The 17,667-nt window shown below is 41.8% G+C and overlaps 1 protein-coding gene across 1 annotated transcript in view; it reads right to left on the bottom strand.

Annotated features, from left to right (window-relative positions):
• The window catches only part of FRMD4B (FERM domain containing 4B), a 170,940-nt gene that overhangs the window by 15,930 nt on the left and 137,343 nt on the right, over positions 1 to 17,667 (bottom strand). The window contains exons 12-17 of the mRNA XM_054977130.1: positions 13,334 to 13,410; positions 11,542 to 11,680; positions 10,583 to 10,724; positions 8,831 to 8,964; positions 8,627 to 8,746; positions 6,784 to 7,012 (exon numbers count right to left, since the gene is read on the bottom strand). Of these exons, the coding sequence (XP_054833105.1) occupies positions 6,784 to 7,012; positions 8,627 to 8,746; positions 8,831 to 8,964; positions 10,583 to 10,724; positions 11,542 to 11,680; positions 13,334 to 13,410 (841 nt within the window). The remainder of the gene's footprint in view (positions 1 to 6,783; positions 7,013 to 8,626; positions 8,747 to 8,830; positions 8,965 to 10,582; positions 10,725 to 11,541; positions 11,681 to 13,333; positions 13,411 to 17,667) is intronic.

The following is a 17,667-nucleotide window of genomic DNA, read 5'->3' as shown; positions in this document are numbered from 1 at the left end:
ATTGATGCCATGAGGAAATCAGCTCATGAACACATGAAGCTGCCTTATACCAAATCAGACCATTGGTCCACCAAGATCTGTATTGTCTACTTGGACTGGCAGCCGTTCTCCCGGGTCTCAGGCACCTACCACCTGATTCTTAGTGGAGATTCCAGGGACTGAACCTGGGACCTTCTGCACGCCAAGCAGATGCTTTGCCACTGAGCCATGGCCCCTCCCGGACACTGATTCCAGACAAGTCAGCTGTCTGGCCATTTTAAAAATTTCTCTTTTGCAGTATAATAATGTCAATTGTTGAGGGCCTCTGCACACCATTTGCCGCTTCCTGGACAAGTGTTAGCCACTCTGCAATGTGCAGGATGCATAGCATGGCATTCTGAAGTCAGCCAGGACCTGTGAGCAAACAGCCCACGACAAGTGACACTGACAGGAGTGTAGGCATGATTGCCAAGTACATGCTTAATCTCCCATTCTCCAAGGACACCAGAGATGGAGACTGCTATGACCTTCCTCACACAATGTTGTCTATTGAGCCACTCAGAAAATCTACAGCTGCAAGAGATTTGCAGCTTTACCAGAATGCCAATCCTCAATTTTCTGAAAGCCACCAGGACAAAGAAAAGCAAATGGCTATTTTAGAAGGAGGAGATGACTAACCACAGCCGAAGTATTGACATACACAGCATTAAGGAGAGCAGACAGCAGTTCCAGAGGGAGGATCTTAAGGGGAGGCACCCCTCACATCTAACAAGCAAGCCAAAGCTATTAAAATGGGTTGTACCCATGGGAAATGTTGACTACTTATAGGATATCATTTACAGGTGCGATTCTGGCAGTGTTTGAGAAATAGTTGTCAGGCACTGTGAAATGGAAATTAATACAAGAAGATGGGAAATTTCCCCAAATAATGTGTTGCTGAAATAATTGTTAATGACCCAAATCCTACAAGGCAGTATATGGGATGCAATGACTTTCGATAAGCACTTCAACTTTCACTGTAGAAGACCAAGTTTCTAGTCCACATACTTTCAGAGAAGTATATCAACTGTGCAACAAGCGGGCTGGCTGTCAGTAACATGGGTATGTTACTGACAGCTAGCCCACTTGTTGCACAGTACAGGCCACAGGGAACTGCTTCATTCATTTGTGCACAATGAACATTAAACTGACTCATGGGTTGGCACTAGAGGTGGGCACAAACCAAAATACGAACCAAAATTCGTCATGAACTGGGTTGGTTCATGGTTTGCGAACTGACGGCTCATCAGAGCCCATTTCTGATGAACTGCCACGAACTTTAGGCCAGTTCGTTTAGTTCATTTTTTGGTTCGTGACTGCAGACAGCCTTGTGCCAATCAATCATTTTCCTAGACAAGGGGAGGGTGATGGGCTTTCTGCAGCCCTGGAAGTGACATTTTCATGAACCCAACGAACAGGTCAGTGAACCGGGGCACGTTTATGAAAGTTCGTGGTTCGTGAAATGCAATGAACCATGAACTTCACAGTTCAGTATTTTCCTTGTTTGTGCCCACCTCTAGTTGGCACCCACGCAGACATAACTCCTATCTGAATGGCGCAGGTTCCATTTCTAGCCACTAGCACTTAAGCCTTCTTCTACTGGATTAAAGAGCCCATTTAATATCTGGCAAGGTGCTGGCATACTACAAGGACTCCAATTCTCTTAAATTTCATTTTGATTAACCTGAACAAAGTGGAGCTTTTTAGGTTTCTCCTTGCAGTAGTTTGATTCATGCATGTAATCTTTTTTTGCAAATGCAGACAGTGGCTTTTTTCCAACCATCCTATAGTGAACTTAGATTTTTCCTTCATCTCTTCCTCCTCTTCCAGTCCTCATAAAAGATCATTCTCAGTGTCAGAAGACCCACATAGGAGAGCACCAGTGCAGGTCATGGAGGCTGAAGTAAGGCAGGACAAGGGGTGAAATCACTCCGCCTCCTGTAAACAGAGCAATATTAAGGGGAAGGGGCAGTTTCATCCCTTTTCAACTGCATCTCCATCACTATTCCTTCACAGAGGTCCTGCGACCGCAGGAATGGTCTTTCCAGGGTCAGAAGGGGCTGCAGGAATAGACAGGCATGTGGGAAGATACTGTGTACCTTCCAAGCATGGATACTCCTGCTAGCTCTGGTCTTCAAACCACACACCTGTATCTTTCTTATGTATGTTTTCCTAACACACCATTGTTAACGCTGATAGATTTTTTTTAAAAAAGGGCTTTGCAGTTAGATAAATAGAGTGACTCTTCATAAGGTAATCTGGAGCAAAGCAAAAACTCCATTAGAAGATCGTTAGTGCTTAACTAGGCCAGTTCCAGGCATTTAGGCTTCTTATGAGAAACAGGTTTTAAGAAGTCATCTAGGTTAAAGTGAAATTACTTATGGCTTGGTTTACACAAGTGGGATATTATTTATCCTTTGATCTCTAAGGCATGCATTTAAGTTCAGATATACAGACACAAATGCAGTGCTACGCATACAAGCAGGGCCAGATCTAGGGTTGCAGGCGCCCAGGGCAACCCAAGTCCAGCTCCCTGTGTGCGCGCGCAGCACGTGCGCACTCCCAGCGCAGCATGATGATGTCACTTCCATGATGTCATCACGTGGGGAGGAGCGTGCAGCTCACATGGGTCATTGGCGGAGGCAGCGCCGGTGGCTGGGAAGCTGCCCATGCCATTCGCCTGCCCCGCAGGACAGGGGGCGTAGCAAACCAGCCGCCCCCTGTCCTGCGGGGCAGGCGAATGGCACGGGCAGCCTCCCAGCCACCCACGCTGCTACCTGCATGCTCCCGGAGGCTGGCAGCTGCGCCCGGCGCCCCCTCTTTGGCGGCACCAGGGGTAGACTACCCCCCTGCCCCCCCGTCAATCCAGCCCTGCATACAAGTAATGACGGCCTTGCTGGTAACAGCTCCCCCTCCCTCCTTGTTCAGGTGTTCACGTTAAGCAGGGCATTAATAAAGATCGCAGCTAAACTTTGTTTGGTATCCAAGTCATAGGGGTTTTCTACACCTTTTTGTTTCTGTGGGTTTTGGCCTCATACTGCTTTGATTTATCCTCTGAGTTCATCATGCTTTTTTTCGCCTTTAGTTTTCACTTTGAGTTTTTTGGTTTTCCCTTGGGTTCCTTCTAGTTCTTTTATGACTATTTTCACTCTGATCTTTTTCTGGAAGCTGATTTTGAGTCAATTTTTTTTCTTGCACATAATGTCTGTTTTGTTTGTCCCACCCACTTCCACCCCACTTTCTGATTATTGGACTTTCATCATCATGGGACCACTCCTCCCTTCCCACCCCCACGCCACTGTCCTTTTCTCCTTCCTGGTTTCTGATCTTTTTTTAATCATCAGATTCATATACATAGATCAATCTTCCATTATAACAGGCACAGCAGATTCTTTGAATGTCCAGCTTTCGTTTTTTAAAAAAGGAAATCTCTAGTCCCTTCCCTTGCAGAGATATATGGAAAAAGACATATCTCTAAAAGGGAAGGGGCTAGAGACTTATCCCCCCCCAGTAAGAAAGCTGGCAATTCAGAGAATCTGCTGCATCTTTTATTACAACATTAGGACAATTTATGGCCGTCATCACACAGCCCCTTATCTCGTCAAGTTTTGTGTTAGAAATCGTTTCCTCTGTTATCGTTATCAGAACAGATTCTCCCATCTTTTGACGAATGCTTGCGCTTCCAGTTGGTCACATCAACAGGGAAAAGTGCAATTTGATGAGCAGTCAAAATGCATCTGGAAACGGGGCCAAAAAATCCCGCCCTTTTTTTAAAAAAAAAAATTCCGCATATTTGCACTATATTGCACTTTCGTTATACCAATGTTGTGCTGGGCCAGCATTGCTATATATATATATTAAAAAAGGGGGGGGGGGAGACAGGCAGCAAAGCAAAGAATCCACGGCTACTTGGCACTAAAATTTTAGAGGAAATGTCAGTGTACTCAATCGGTGTAAACTGCTTCAGTTGTTCTTGCATGACAGAATACCGCAATAGCGCTATTATGCTTACCTTTAAAAAAAATTACTTTGAGGCTTAATTGCGAGTTGTGCTGGGGCTTGTGGGAGTGTGGGGCTGGAGAATCAGTGTTAGGTGGAACAGATGATCGGGGAAGTGATCATCGACTACAGTCGATTCAAGCCATTCACATGGAAACGGATGAGGACGACATAAAGAGTCAAAAAGCGTGATTTGGGGAGAATGGTGAAATTGCAACAGAACTGGAATAAGGTGAGCATTCAGCGGGAGATGGTGCTAGTTTAGCGCTAAATTTATGGCCATGTAACCACGGCCTATCTATATGAAACTGATGATTTTTTTAAAAAAAATGCAAAAGCGCTGGTGCTGCAGTGGAATGGGGTGGCCACTTCTGGTGCCAGAAAAAGCGCAGTTTGAAAAGCACATTGCTGCTGCTGCTCTGGGCTCCATGCCAACAGAGGTCAGTTTGCCCTGCTGATGCTGGCCTCTGCCCCCTAGCTCTGGGTCAGCCCAGGAAGAGCTCTCCAGTTTGGACAGTTAGTTATGGGTATTGTAAATGCTCCCCTTTTAGGATTCCCCATGCAAAGCCTTCCCATATGTTCATTTTCAGTCTTTTTAAAAATTCAGTCCTAATATCCCTCTATCAAAATTAGCATGCACAATTTTTTAAAAAAGGGGGGCAATTACTGTGACATTACCGGTGATGCCATCAATGACGACAGCACCCTCACCTGAAAATCCTGATTATTTAGGAGTATGGTGGTGGTGGAGAGTGCCCTCAAGTCTAAACTGACTTATGGCAACCCCTGGTGGGGTTTTCAAGGCAAGAGACTAACAGAGGTGGTTTACCATTGCCTGCCTCTGCAGCTCTGGTCTTCGCTGGAGGTCTCCCATCCAATTACTACTTAGCTTCTGAGATCTGACGAGGTTAGGCTCACCAGGGCTATCCAAGTACAGAACAAAACAAAACCATCTCACAACTGTAAAAATGCAAAGGGAGGACAGACATATGGAAGAACCATTCCCAAATTGCTTCCAATGCCTAAGGAAAGACTGCTAAGAAAATCAGGAATAAGTCAAGTATATGGAAAAACTCATAAACTTGTACTAATAATTTCTTTTTTACCTAGGTTTTTAACTGTGAGGTTTCATCTTTTAAAGCTCTTTTTATGTTTGATGAATGCTTTTTGAATATTATTTTAGAAAATGTATATGCCGCCTCTCCAGACCTGCTTGAGGCAGCTCACATCTAAAACAGTAAAATAGAAGGAAGAAAATATCAATAAAAACAAGATCAATAAAAACAAGCCAGGGCATAAAAGCTCATAAAACATAGCAGTCTAAATGATCTTGATAAAACACTCCTCAGGCTAGGAGCTGACTATAAGCTAAAAAAAGATGAAACCTCTTAGTTAAAAGCCTGAGTAAGAAGGAATGTTTTGGTCTGGGGCCTAAAGGAAAGTAAGGTAGGTGCCAGGAGAGCCTCAAGGGAGAGGTGATTCCAAAGGTAAGGTGCCACCACTGTACAAGCCCTTTCTCTGGTCGCCAGCCACTTATCCTCTGCAGGGCCGTTTTCACACTGCTTACCTTTCCTCGCAATGACCTAGAACATTGCACTAAAAATGCGGAAGATCGTGTTTTCTCACGCAAGATTTGCACGACATCACACAAATCTCGCGCACGAAACCGCGATCTTCTGTGTTTTTTGCGCGATGTTCCAGGTTGTTGCGAGGGAAGGTAAACAGTGTGAAAATGGCCCAGGTGAAGGTACAAGGAGTGTTTGTCCTTTTTGTTTAAGCTGTTGTTCTACTGCTGTTTTTAACACCTTGTTTATTATTGATACCCATTATGCTTTTGCTCTTATGATTTTATGGTAGTTTTACTTTGTGAGCTGCAGATCTTTAGAGGGGCAGCATATAAATTCCCTACATAAATAAATCATCTCTTTCCCAACCAAACTTCAGACCTTGTGAACTAAAGGCAAGAGCCCTCAAGCATACAATGGTGAGTCTGGGCAGCATTTGCTTAGTGTTAGACTTGTTCCTTGCCACTTCCCCAATTCAGTGGAAACCAGGTTAGTGGAGTCTGAAAATCAAAATTCCAGCTCTTAGCTGACATGCACCTTCCACAGTCTCCAATACACATCACAATGACTACCTTACAACCACTTTTCTTCTAGTCTTTCTGAGGACTACATTTTGCCTCCCCTTCTTGTTTCCCGTTCTGATTTTTCCAGTTCTTGTAACAACCCAACTTGGGGGTGGGCAGGAGGGCAGTGGAAAAAGCAGTGCTTTAATTATGTGCTTGCATCATAATGGGCTGGGTATCTGTCAAGGGATCTTATGCACAACCGTCAATTTCTGCACAAATCAGCAAGACAGAGTATATAATACTCGACGGAATAAGGTACCACAGTTGTTTCGGCTGGAAGGATGCCACTAGCTTTTCCTGTGCACAGCAGTTCTTTGGTCTGCTTTCCCCCTTGGACAAGCCTGCGCTTGTGTTGCACTTTACCTCTGTTCTTGCTAACCACATTTTACATGAAGCATGACCGTTTACAGGCGAGCTCCAGACTTTGCTGCAGTCAAGGGGCTAAAACCCTATCGACTTCTTCTGGTTAGCACTGTCAGTTGCATCAAAGGCATGTTTCTGTTCCCAGGCAAGTTCTGCAGGTGAAGGTGCGCGCGCACACACACACACACGCACCCCACTTGAGCATTTGAACAACAGCAACAAAGGACTATTCCTCTCCTCCCCCTCTCAAAATATTAAGGGATTTCTGTTACCTGCTAAGGTCAGGGTCGATTTTGGTGCAGGTTTTTTCCCGCATTTAATCCTATACTCATTAATGGAATTTTCAATCTCCTGAAGTTTCTTCACGGCTTCCGCATACTCCTGTTTCCTTTTTTTCTTCACATTTTTGCACAGGTCTGGCTCACCAGCAAGTTTCTTTGCAGCTTCCACTAGCTTTTGCTGAATTAGAAAATTGCTTTCCAGGTTCTGAAGGGCTGGGTCCTACACAGATGGGGAAAATGAGGGATTGGCCACATTTGAATGTGGATTTAAGACACATCTTAAAAGACTTGAATGAAAGAACAGTAATCTATTCCAGAGCTTACCACTGGATTGGAGCTGCATGAAATCTCCATTGAAGAAAGATTTCCTCCATCATAAATCCTCTCTCCTTCCCCTTACTTCCTGCATCTCTAAATGCCCAATGAAATGCAGCTCCTGAGAGCGGGGACACTTTGGGACAACATAGGGGCGGATCTACTGCATGAGGGGGGAAGTGGAAGTCCCTTTCATCAGCAGAAACTCGCACTGCATCCAACTCACTGTGGAACATGGGACCGACTGCTAAACGGGCATCCTAGAGCCTGGCTCTTTACTTCTGCATTCATGTTTTCTGCTGTCCTTAAAGGCCAAAACTTTTATACTCTGTTACCGAAGCTAAACATCAAGATCTCTCCACAGCCACCACTACATTTGTCATGTTATACAGACAACAAGTTCCTGCCAAGCTCTGCTGCACTGGAGCCAGTGTGTCAACTTTCATATAATAATGTCCGTAATCCAAGAAGCTTTATTAGTCAATGTTTGTAAACAATTATGAGGACTGCAGATGAAAGAGGGCAATATATATGTGTCTCTGTGTGTGTACACACCAAGGCAATAGCTTGTTACGAACCTGGCAATTTTGCTTCAAAAGTGTTTATAGAAGCACATACAAAGGGATCTTTGTTTATGCTCACCTCACTCTGGGTGATGGCAGCCTGTTGGCAGAGAGATGCTAAAAGCCCTTAAGGAAGCAAAGCCACTCAGCGACAGCCTTTGCCACAATTTCTCAAGTTACTTTTGGAATACATTACCAGATACTGATAACAGGCAAAGATGTCATATGAAAACTAGAATACATGCATCTTTCTCTCACTGCTTTGCTCAGTTGTGCTGGTGTACATGGAGAAGACATTAATGTTTATACTATATTACTGTAACCATAATTTTCATTTCAGGCTTTCCTTTTATATTAGCATTGAGTAGGCAATACAGTGCTGTTTGGCAGCCACAGAACTCTATGAGAAAAGGACAGGAATCAGAAAAACTGATAATTTAATGCAGGGCAGCTTTAAAAAGGAGAGGTTCAACCCTGAGCGGCTGAAGTAGCATGTAAGGAATTTATGCTCACTGACAAAATTGTCAACTCCCACACACCAAGAGAAGAAAACCATGTGTGGTTGGTTCCTCAATCACAAGGCTGAGCACAAAATTCTAGTAAGGGCACTTCTTTGCATTACAAGCTTTTCTCGAAACCAACACAAGACATTCCCAGCAATTTAAATAAAGTGAAATCAGTACTAAGACTACATAGCTTTATGATATTTAAATGATATTACATAAGTAGTGAATCCTGCAGATAAATAATTTAAGAGTGATTTAATCTTTGCTTCAGAACATGGCTACACACATTTACAACAATCCCCCTATTTGCAATCTCCTCTCACTGACCTGACACAGCCACAAGGCAAACTAAAGATATTGCCGCCAGCAGGAGCTAGCTCACTGAAAGGTGTCCTACAAGCACCTTTTGCTGCCCTGTTTCAACTAATGAAAACTCTGGGCTTCACGTACCTCTTCGCTGGGAAGCAGACTGCCATCCAATCTGAACGATGTGCCCACACGCCTTCTGACCTGAGGAGGTTTCTCTCCTGTGTTCAGTGGGTATTCCCTTGGGATTTTCCCAGTGAGCTCCTATGGGGGGGAATAAGCTTTAGAACCATTAGAATGAATTTCTCTCCGCCCTCCCCACCTTAGCAAGCAAAGAAGAGGCCTCACCGCCTCCCGCAGGCAGATCTTTTTCAGCTCTTCAACTTTCTGCAGGAGCTTCTCTTGTAGCTGCTGCTCTTTCTTTTTCAGCTCCGAGATTTTCTCTTTTTTCTGCTCTTCGCTGACCTCTGAATCTTGAGACCCTGAAGGATCAAATGAATCGGAATGCTTGTTTTACATCCATTTCTTTCCTTGGCCTTAAACAGTGTGTATTACTTTTCAACTTTTCTTAGATCAAGGTGGGCTTTCCAAAGTGGGTCATCAAAATTCACAAGCTACCTTTGATTTCCAGCTGAGCCACCCACCCATGCACACCCCTTGCCCATATTCCTTGCAGATCAAGAACTCTGTTAAACACATAGTTTGCTTGATGGGCTAAAGGCTTTGTGAAAAAAAAGATTTTAAATGCGTGCAGGTGAAGATATATTATCCCCCTCCCCGACTCAGTTATTTTTTCCACAGAAAAACATAACCCAAACAGTGTTTGACTTCATCTGTGGGGCAGCAGGGCTGAAGGAGAAGAGCATGAAGAAAGCAGCCTGCGATTCAGAATGTTAGGCCAGCTGGGTGGGCAAAAAGAAAGCGCTTGTGCTGAATATAACTGGATGTCCTAAGATTGCCCTGGCTCAATGTTTGCTGCAGGAGTGTAGCTGCTTATCTGCACTAGACTGGAGAGACAGTGAGAGAGAGAGCAAGAAAATTAATCTTTCCTTGTTATTTAGGTGAAGAAGAAAAAAACATTCCCCCTGCCAAGAGTTTGGGATCACAGACAGCTTCTTTCATTTCCCCTACCAGGAGTACACAGATAAATGGGTATGCTGGAGGGGCCACAGTCCATAAGAAAGCCATTTAAGTGGACCTGAATTCACTGGCTATAAAGAATGGAGGACATAAAAAAGCCGGAGAAGCCAAACAGAACAAAAGTCCAGTGGCACCTTAAAGACAAACACTTTCATTCTAGCAGGAGCTTTTGTGAGTCACAGCTCACTTCTTGCAATGCAATGAAGAAGCCAGCCAAAGTAGCACAGTGAAAGAGAATCTAGTTTGCCTCCCTTGTTGTGTGGAAGGGAGGTTGTAAAACAGCAGCTGCAGGTGCTCTAGACCGGGGATCGGATCAGAGCCACTTTCGAACCTACTATGTGAGGACAGGAAATCCCAAGAGATTGGAAGACACAGAGAGAGAAAGCCATGGACAAGGAAGGGCTGGTCAACATCCCACCAGCACTAGGTATTCTTGACTGGGGATGACTTACTGACTGAAAAAAGGAGATGCTACCTTCTATCCACAACATGAGCAGTGGAGAAGAGAACTAATGAGACTAAGGCGTAATCCTGATCTCACTGTGGTAGAACTGGGGGTGGAGGAAGCAAGTAACAAGTGAATAAACCCTCTTTAGCAAAGACAATAGAGCTCCCATGACATTCTGGAGGGACACACTGTCCCTGAAATTTGATATTTTGTAATTTGAAACAACAGTGACAAGAATCAGAAGCGACATGACTTCTGGGAGGTCTATTTTCATTACCAATATTGCATACTTAAGGAGAGTACTACAGACACAGCAAAAGCAGATACCACATGCTTGTGCACTTCTTGTGTACCCCCTGTAGTGCAAGATGTAATGAGTCACTCTAGCTGTACTGTGAAATGTACATTTTCTCTGGTGTAAAGAAAAGAGGCCTTTCCCCCCTCCATTTGCCAAGCACATACAACTACATTTCATTACACGGTTATCATGATTCAGAAACAAGATAGGTTACCTGAAGAGATTAAGCTGCCATTGCTAGCCATAATAAATTGATTCTTCACCTCCAAAGCAACTGGTTTCAAAACCTTTGGTGTTCCCATCTCTGTCAAGTCCATGGCAATATCGTCCAAGCTTCTGGCTGAGGGAATTTTTGCCTGAAGCAATTTAAATGTGCATACAAAACTACTCACAATTGTGTATCAAACTGCTTCATAGGAGTCTCTAAATGAAAGGTTATGGAAGATAACACTTCACAATAGCTAAATAGTTATACTGCTAAATATCTACATTTAGACAAGAGCTAAATACAACAAGACCACTTATATGTTATTTCACTGTCTAACTGATGTCCTTGATCATTAAATCCTCTTGATTACCAATTAGAGAGCAAGAGAAAAATGCCTAAAATATATGACAGAGGGGTACATCTGGCAAATTTCTTATGGAGTTCCTAACCAAAGGTCATGGAAAATAGATCCATTAACTGCATTATTGCTCAAAGATCAAATAATAGCAAATCTAATTAGTATGTAATACAAGCTTGCCTATATATATATATATATATATATATATATATATATATATATATATATATATATATATATATATATATATATATATATATATATATATATATATATATATATATATATATATATATATATATATATATATATATATATATATATATATATATATATATATATATATATATATATATATATATATATATATATATATATATATATATATATATATATATATATATATATATATATATATATATATATATATATATATATATATATATATATATATATATATATATATATATATATATATATATATATATATATATATATATATATATATATATATATATATATACACACACACACACACACACACACACACACACACACATATATATTTTATTTTTTTTTGCAGGCAATAGCATGCTTGGTAACTTACTTTGCTTTGTTTCCTGTCCAGGTAAAACTGATGTTGACTAATTGCCATAACCCAGATGGATTTGATCAGAGAAGTGTTCGCATACCAGGTTTGTACCACAAGACCGCTCTGTCCAAAAGTTCTTCTTGATACTGAAATTCTAAAGCACACACACACACACAAAATGCAAACGGCACATGAAGGGGTTCCTTTGTAATGTTTTCAGATATCACTGTGTCTTTTTCAATCAGATAAAACTACATCAAACTACATGGCTGAATGCTCCCTTAGAGGAAAAAAAATCCTGTAACTAGGAAACTAGCATGTCAGGGAAAAACTAAGTTCAAAACCTTCCCTTGTAACAAGCCAGGGTTCTACGTGGAAGGAATTGTTCTTTTCAGGGCTTTTTTTCTGGAAAAAGAGGTGGTGGAACTCAGTGGTGGAACTCAGGACCGCACAATGATGTCACTTTGGGTCAGCTGGAACAAGAGGGGAGTTTTTTAAGTTTAAATTGCCCTCAGCAAAAATGGTCACATGGCCGGTGGCCCCAGTCCCTGATTTCCAGACAGAGGGGAATTTAGATTGCCCTCCGTGCCGCTTGGCGCAGAGGGCAACCTAAACTCCCCTCTGTCTAGAGATCAGGGGGTGGGGCCACTGGCCATGTGACCATTTTCAAGAGGTGCCAGAACTCTGTTCCACCGTCTTCCCACTGAAAAAAAGCCCTGGTTCTTTTGTATGAAAGACATTCCATCATGTGAGCTCTCACCCGAAAGAGTCTGAACAGAGCAAGAGAAAGAAAGAGTGACAGAGCAAAGATGCACAACCCTGATGAGAAACAATCCTCTGTTACACCCAGACTTTTAAAAGTTAAAAAGTTAAAAAGTTCTGAGTCACGTCTGCAAAACCCTTCCCACAGAGTTATACGATATACCACATTAAACTAAAAGAAGCTGCTATTGCTACCAAAGAGCAAGTGAAATATTACATTGGGGACATTTTGAAGAGGAAGACAAGACAGGTCCAATTTAAAATGCTGTTTCTGAATTGGAATGTGAGCCACCACCAGGAGGAAACTTGTACATCCAGTATCAATGTAAGGAATCACCTCAATTGCTATTGAGAATCTATTCCATTTTTACCTTGCCTTCCCACAGCAAAGAAAGTTTTCTCATTCTCAGTTTTATCCTTACAACATCCCTGCAGGGTAGGTTATGCACACCAACTCAAGGTTAACCAGTGAACTTCATGACTGCGTGGGCATTTAAATGGGGTCTACCTAGTTCAAATCTTTTTAAAATATTAAAATAATATTAATACTAAAATTCTTAAAAAACACTCTGGGTTGATTTGGGAGAGTCAAATCACTATTGGGAGAGGGTGGTCAGTTAGGAATATTGCATCCAGTCTATTTGGATACAAGCTTTAGTGCTTCCTTAACTATCTCCAATTCATTTTTACAATATATTTGCAGGACAGTGCTTACAATTCCCATAACATTTTCTCAAGCAGCTTTTCTGCAATAACATATGTCAAAGATGGTCTTATTTATTTTTTAAATAAACCTAATCTAAACAGCTCCCCTTGGTGAGTCAGCTGAAAATAGATCTGTAAACACATTTTTCTGAACAAGATACAATCCCAATACAATCGTTTAGTATTATTGTGGACATAAATAACAGATGGTGCTTGGATTCCATCCTAGCACTAGGTTCTGTAAACTATTAACATAGCATGTCCAATCAAATAAATTTTGCCTTCCCTGAACTTCCCTGGCTACTGACACTCGAGTTTGGACAGAGCAGCAACTGCTCACCTTCGAGGGTCATGAACTTCCACAGCAAATTTCTTCTCACGGAAGTAGAGATTCTCCAGCTGTTTCCATTGAAATAACTGGAAGATGGAGAAAACAAAACAGAAAAGGCAATTATGGTAGAACCAGCCCTTTCTCTCCCAACCCTGCTATGTAATTAATAATTTTTCTGAGCTTGAAGCTGAAAGAAGCTCAAGTGATGTTGGAAGATTAATTGCACAGAAAGTCCAATGCCATAATTACTTGTAAGATGAAAAGGCCCACGTGGTGAACATGCACTAGTGGTTATAAAGAGTACACTGCAAACTGTATGCTGCATAGGCATTTTCACTGCAGGTGGTTGAACCTCCTTCCTCTCCTTGATCTCTTATCCTCCCCCAACCATGAACCCATTTTGTATTTATGCCCTATAAATCTGGTTACTTTAGGGAAGATAGAGACATTCTGATCCAAAGCAAATGTAAACAACAACACAAAGATGCCTTCTTCCCCACAGCACTGGGTCAACCAGAGACCCAATGTGTATTTTACTCGGGTGACAATATATTCTAGAAGAAAGGTCAATAAAAATGGATGAGGGGAGACTTCACTGTTTAGTAAACCAAAATTCCAAGAAATACAAAACACCAATCCTGAAGAGACTCATTTTTACAACCTAATTACTTGGGCACTGTACAACAAAGGTAGTGATGCAGTTTCTTGTTTCCCTCCCCCCACCACCAAGGATGCAGCCTCAAGAGAGTCTCTGAAGAGATTGTCTATATATTTTCTAAATACAGTCATATGTATGTACCAGCCTCTTTGATTGTACCTGATTTCATTGATGCTACGTGCAGGTTAGTGGCTACTAGCTAGAGTATAGATCTGTATATGAAATTATTATTCCTATGATCTGTGGGATTATTATCAGTGGGACTGTATTCACTACTCCAGTTTTTTCTTGCTTCTCTCCTGGTATACAACTACCAAGAACCACTCAAAATGTCAGTGGTGGGCAACTTCTGTGGGTTACTGGACCATTTAATGTATTCCCTATTACTCTTCTCTCTGATAAGTAACGTGTACGTGAGTCAACTTGTTTCACAATCCCACCACTCGCAGAGGCAAACAGTACCTATTTCCTGGCACATGATGCCAGCTTGGCCGGGACCTGTTCAATTATATAAGCCTTCCAATCAGTTGCTTGGGGCAGCAAGTTTGGGACTTATGAAGTTATTTTAATGTTTGATTTAAGCTGTCAGTCAGACAATCAGTGACACAGAACAGAGGGCAACGGTCTACCATATTTATCTAGTATCATGAACAGAGATTAAAGAACACCCCTCCTGACACATACAGAGCAATACATCGATCACAAAAGGTTGCTCATCTTAAACAAAACCTGTGAAAAGTCTTTCTTGCATGCACAGATTAGCTGTCTTTTACTGCATGCTTTTAGCCTTCTTTACTATGAGTAAACAGTGATTTTCCTTGAAATAGCATGATGTGCACTTGCCTATTTTTTTTTTAAACTCAACAACTGCAGATCAATGGGTTATATCCAGCCAGCTTTTTCACTTAATCTAAACCAATTTCCACCCTTATTACAGTCCCTGTTCCTCATGGTTTTTGGCCATGTGGGGCCACTGATCCCCAACATAGCCTTTTGGGCAGTCAAATGGGGAGTCCCTCTTTTCTTTTGCATAGAGAAACTGGATGGATCCAAATCAATATGATTGAAATGATTGGGTAGGCTTGTGCAAACCTTAACCTCAATGAAATGGCAATGAACTCCACGTTTAATGCTCTCATACAGTCTTAATCTTCTGAAAGATCAAAGAGATTGTGTGTGTGTGTGTGTGTGTGTGTGTGTGTGTGTGTGTGTGTGTGTGTGTTATAAAAAGAGAGACAGAGTATATGTGAAGGGTTTTTTTTTCTTGCTTAGAATTTTAAATTCAATATTTTTCACCATAATAAAACAACTTCTTTACTAACATATCAATCTAAAAGGTGTGGTAAAAAGTAAACGTTCTTGGGATGGTTTAATGGTTGGACTGGGTCCAATAGCACTGAAGGGCAGAACTAGTAGCCAAAAGAATGCCGAGCTACTGCATACAGTTTGTGACCCACATTTGGTCAATACACTGACCTTGTGGCAAACTTCAGGGCGAAATGGGACTAGTAAATCAAGGGAGCAACCAGGCCAGTTTGGGTAGGGATTCTGCAGATGCGTTGTCATCTTCTGGTCTTGGAGCAGAAGTCACTGGAGGTGTGTGGGGAGAGGTAGTTGTGAATTTCCTGCACTGAGCAGGGGGTTGGACTAGATGACCATGGAGGTACCTTCCAAGCCTATGATTCTATAAGCAGGTCAGAAGACAGTCCCAACTTACTCAATGGGTCTAACTCCCAGGAAAGTCCCCTTAGGATTGTAGCCCAAATGGACTAGAGGACCATGAACAAGAAGGTAGCCATTGACAACAGGCCAAGATCATTTAAAGCCTACGTATAGTTACATGAAAGCCTCACTGAACTCAGACTTATTTTGGAATAAACAAACATACGATTCATTTTTTATAGCTTTCTTATAATGGTCAAATCCACATTACTCATTCTAAGTCGCATGTTCCCCGCATTCCCCATGCAATCCCGAGTGCCGGTCACATTACCTCATTAAACAGACGCATTTCATTCGCATTTCTCCCAAATATGTGGTCACAGGTTTTCAACGGGAGTTTCACGGTGGCTGTGAACGGGCCAATGCGCAATTTACGCGGTTTTTTTAAAAACCACCCCCCTTCCTGTCTCTCCAGCCATTCCGAGAGTTCCTATTGGCTGATTCAACTTGCAAGTGCTCCGTAGTCTGCAAAAGACTGTTTTTGACTTCATAGCATTGGATTTATTGATTATGCTGTTTCTGAATCAAATCTGGTAGTTTGAAAAATCATTTTGGGGTGAATTCCTCCTCAGAACGGACTCGCGAAACTTCCTTTCTAACTGTTTTTTATTTTTTTATTTTATATTACTGTAATATCAAAATTACGAAATATCGAAATAATGACACTCCAAGGAAGTGAAACTTCAGTAAAATTCAGGCACTGAACTGTCCTGCATAGGAAATGCCCACGAAAGCTTCCCACATGCTTCCAAATTTCCAAAAAAGAAACGGGAGAGAGCCATCAGTGCTGTCAGTGGGGGAAAGAGAGGCATCATTATCTTCAATGATGTTTCTTTATAAGGCAAGATCGAAATAACGGAAAAGTGCGCTCAAAAAAATAAAAAATAACTGGGCGGGAAAAAAAGGTCCCGCCCAAAAAAGCGGTTTTCGAGCGGCTATTTGACCGGAGGGACCGGAGGGAGAAAGACGGATTGGAAGCAGGAATGTGAACGAAGAGGAAAAAATCGTGGATTGGAGGCAAACGGAAGATATCCGATAAACATGCGGGTAATGGGTGAATGTAGATTCGACCAATGAAGGAAGACAAAAATCTCAACATGTGGTAGAAGTGGTTTGAACTCTTATTTGCTGCATTATAAGCTTTTAGGACTGAGAATGCAGGTTTGGACCAATTTTTCCACAGTTTAGCTAGAAATTTGTCATATGTATACAGCGAACACGTATACAGAGAGAACAGGATTGCCTCTGCTGCCCCCACCCCTTTTCAGAAAACGTAACTTTCAGAAAAGGGGTGGGTCTATGGCTGGACAGCACATGCTTTGTGTATGGAAAGTTCCAGATTAAATCAGTGGTATCTCCAGTTAAGTGATCTCTTGAAGGGGTAGACTTCTCTCTTTCTGAGACCATGGGACACCTCTGCCAGAATACTGAACTAGATGGACCAGGTAGCATAAGGCATTTCCATACATTCACATGTGTACAAAATGTGCAAGTGTAGGTTCTATATGTGCATCAGTTCCTGACTGTGTGTACAAAGCATCTGCAGGTAATTTGTATGCATACAGGCTCTTCCAGAAAGCTATATTGAACACATATAGGATGCAGCTCTACAGCCAGATTTGCTCCTTAGTTATTCTTCCAAAAAAATTTCTATAGCCCCCTGTTCACGTACAAGTCTATCAACTTTTAGCCTCAGAAGCACGTAAATTGAAAAAGAACGTTTTTAGTAGCTATTCTCACTTATAAAAAACAACTTCCTTACATAAGTAGTATCTTCCTTAAGTTACCCCTTTCCCCCTTAAGCACGCTGCTATGCTAATCATAATAATTAAAGGAGGATTTTCAAGATAATTATCTTGAAAAATCCACTGATCTTTGGTTGTCCAGAAGTGGGAAGGTAGAACCCAGATCACTATCACTTTTGCTGGTATCAGCCACTGCTAGCTTTAAAAAACCCTAAAAA

The sequence above is a fragment of the Eublepharis macularius genome, chromosome 4 (assembly GCF_028583425.1).
Source record: "Eublepharis macularius isolate TG4126 chromosome 4, MPM_Emac_v1.0, whole genome shotgun sequence".
In the NCBI taxonomy this organism is placed as follows: Eukaryota; Metazoa; Chordata; class Lepidosauria; order Squamata; family Eublepharidae; genus Eublepharis; species Eublepharis macularius.
The sequence above is the reverse complement of the archived record's forward strand: the minus strand, read 5'-3'. Positions and strand labels throughout refer to the sequence as shown.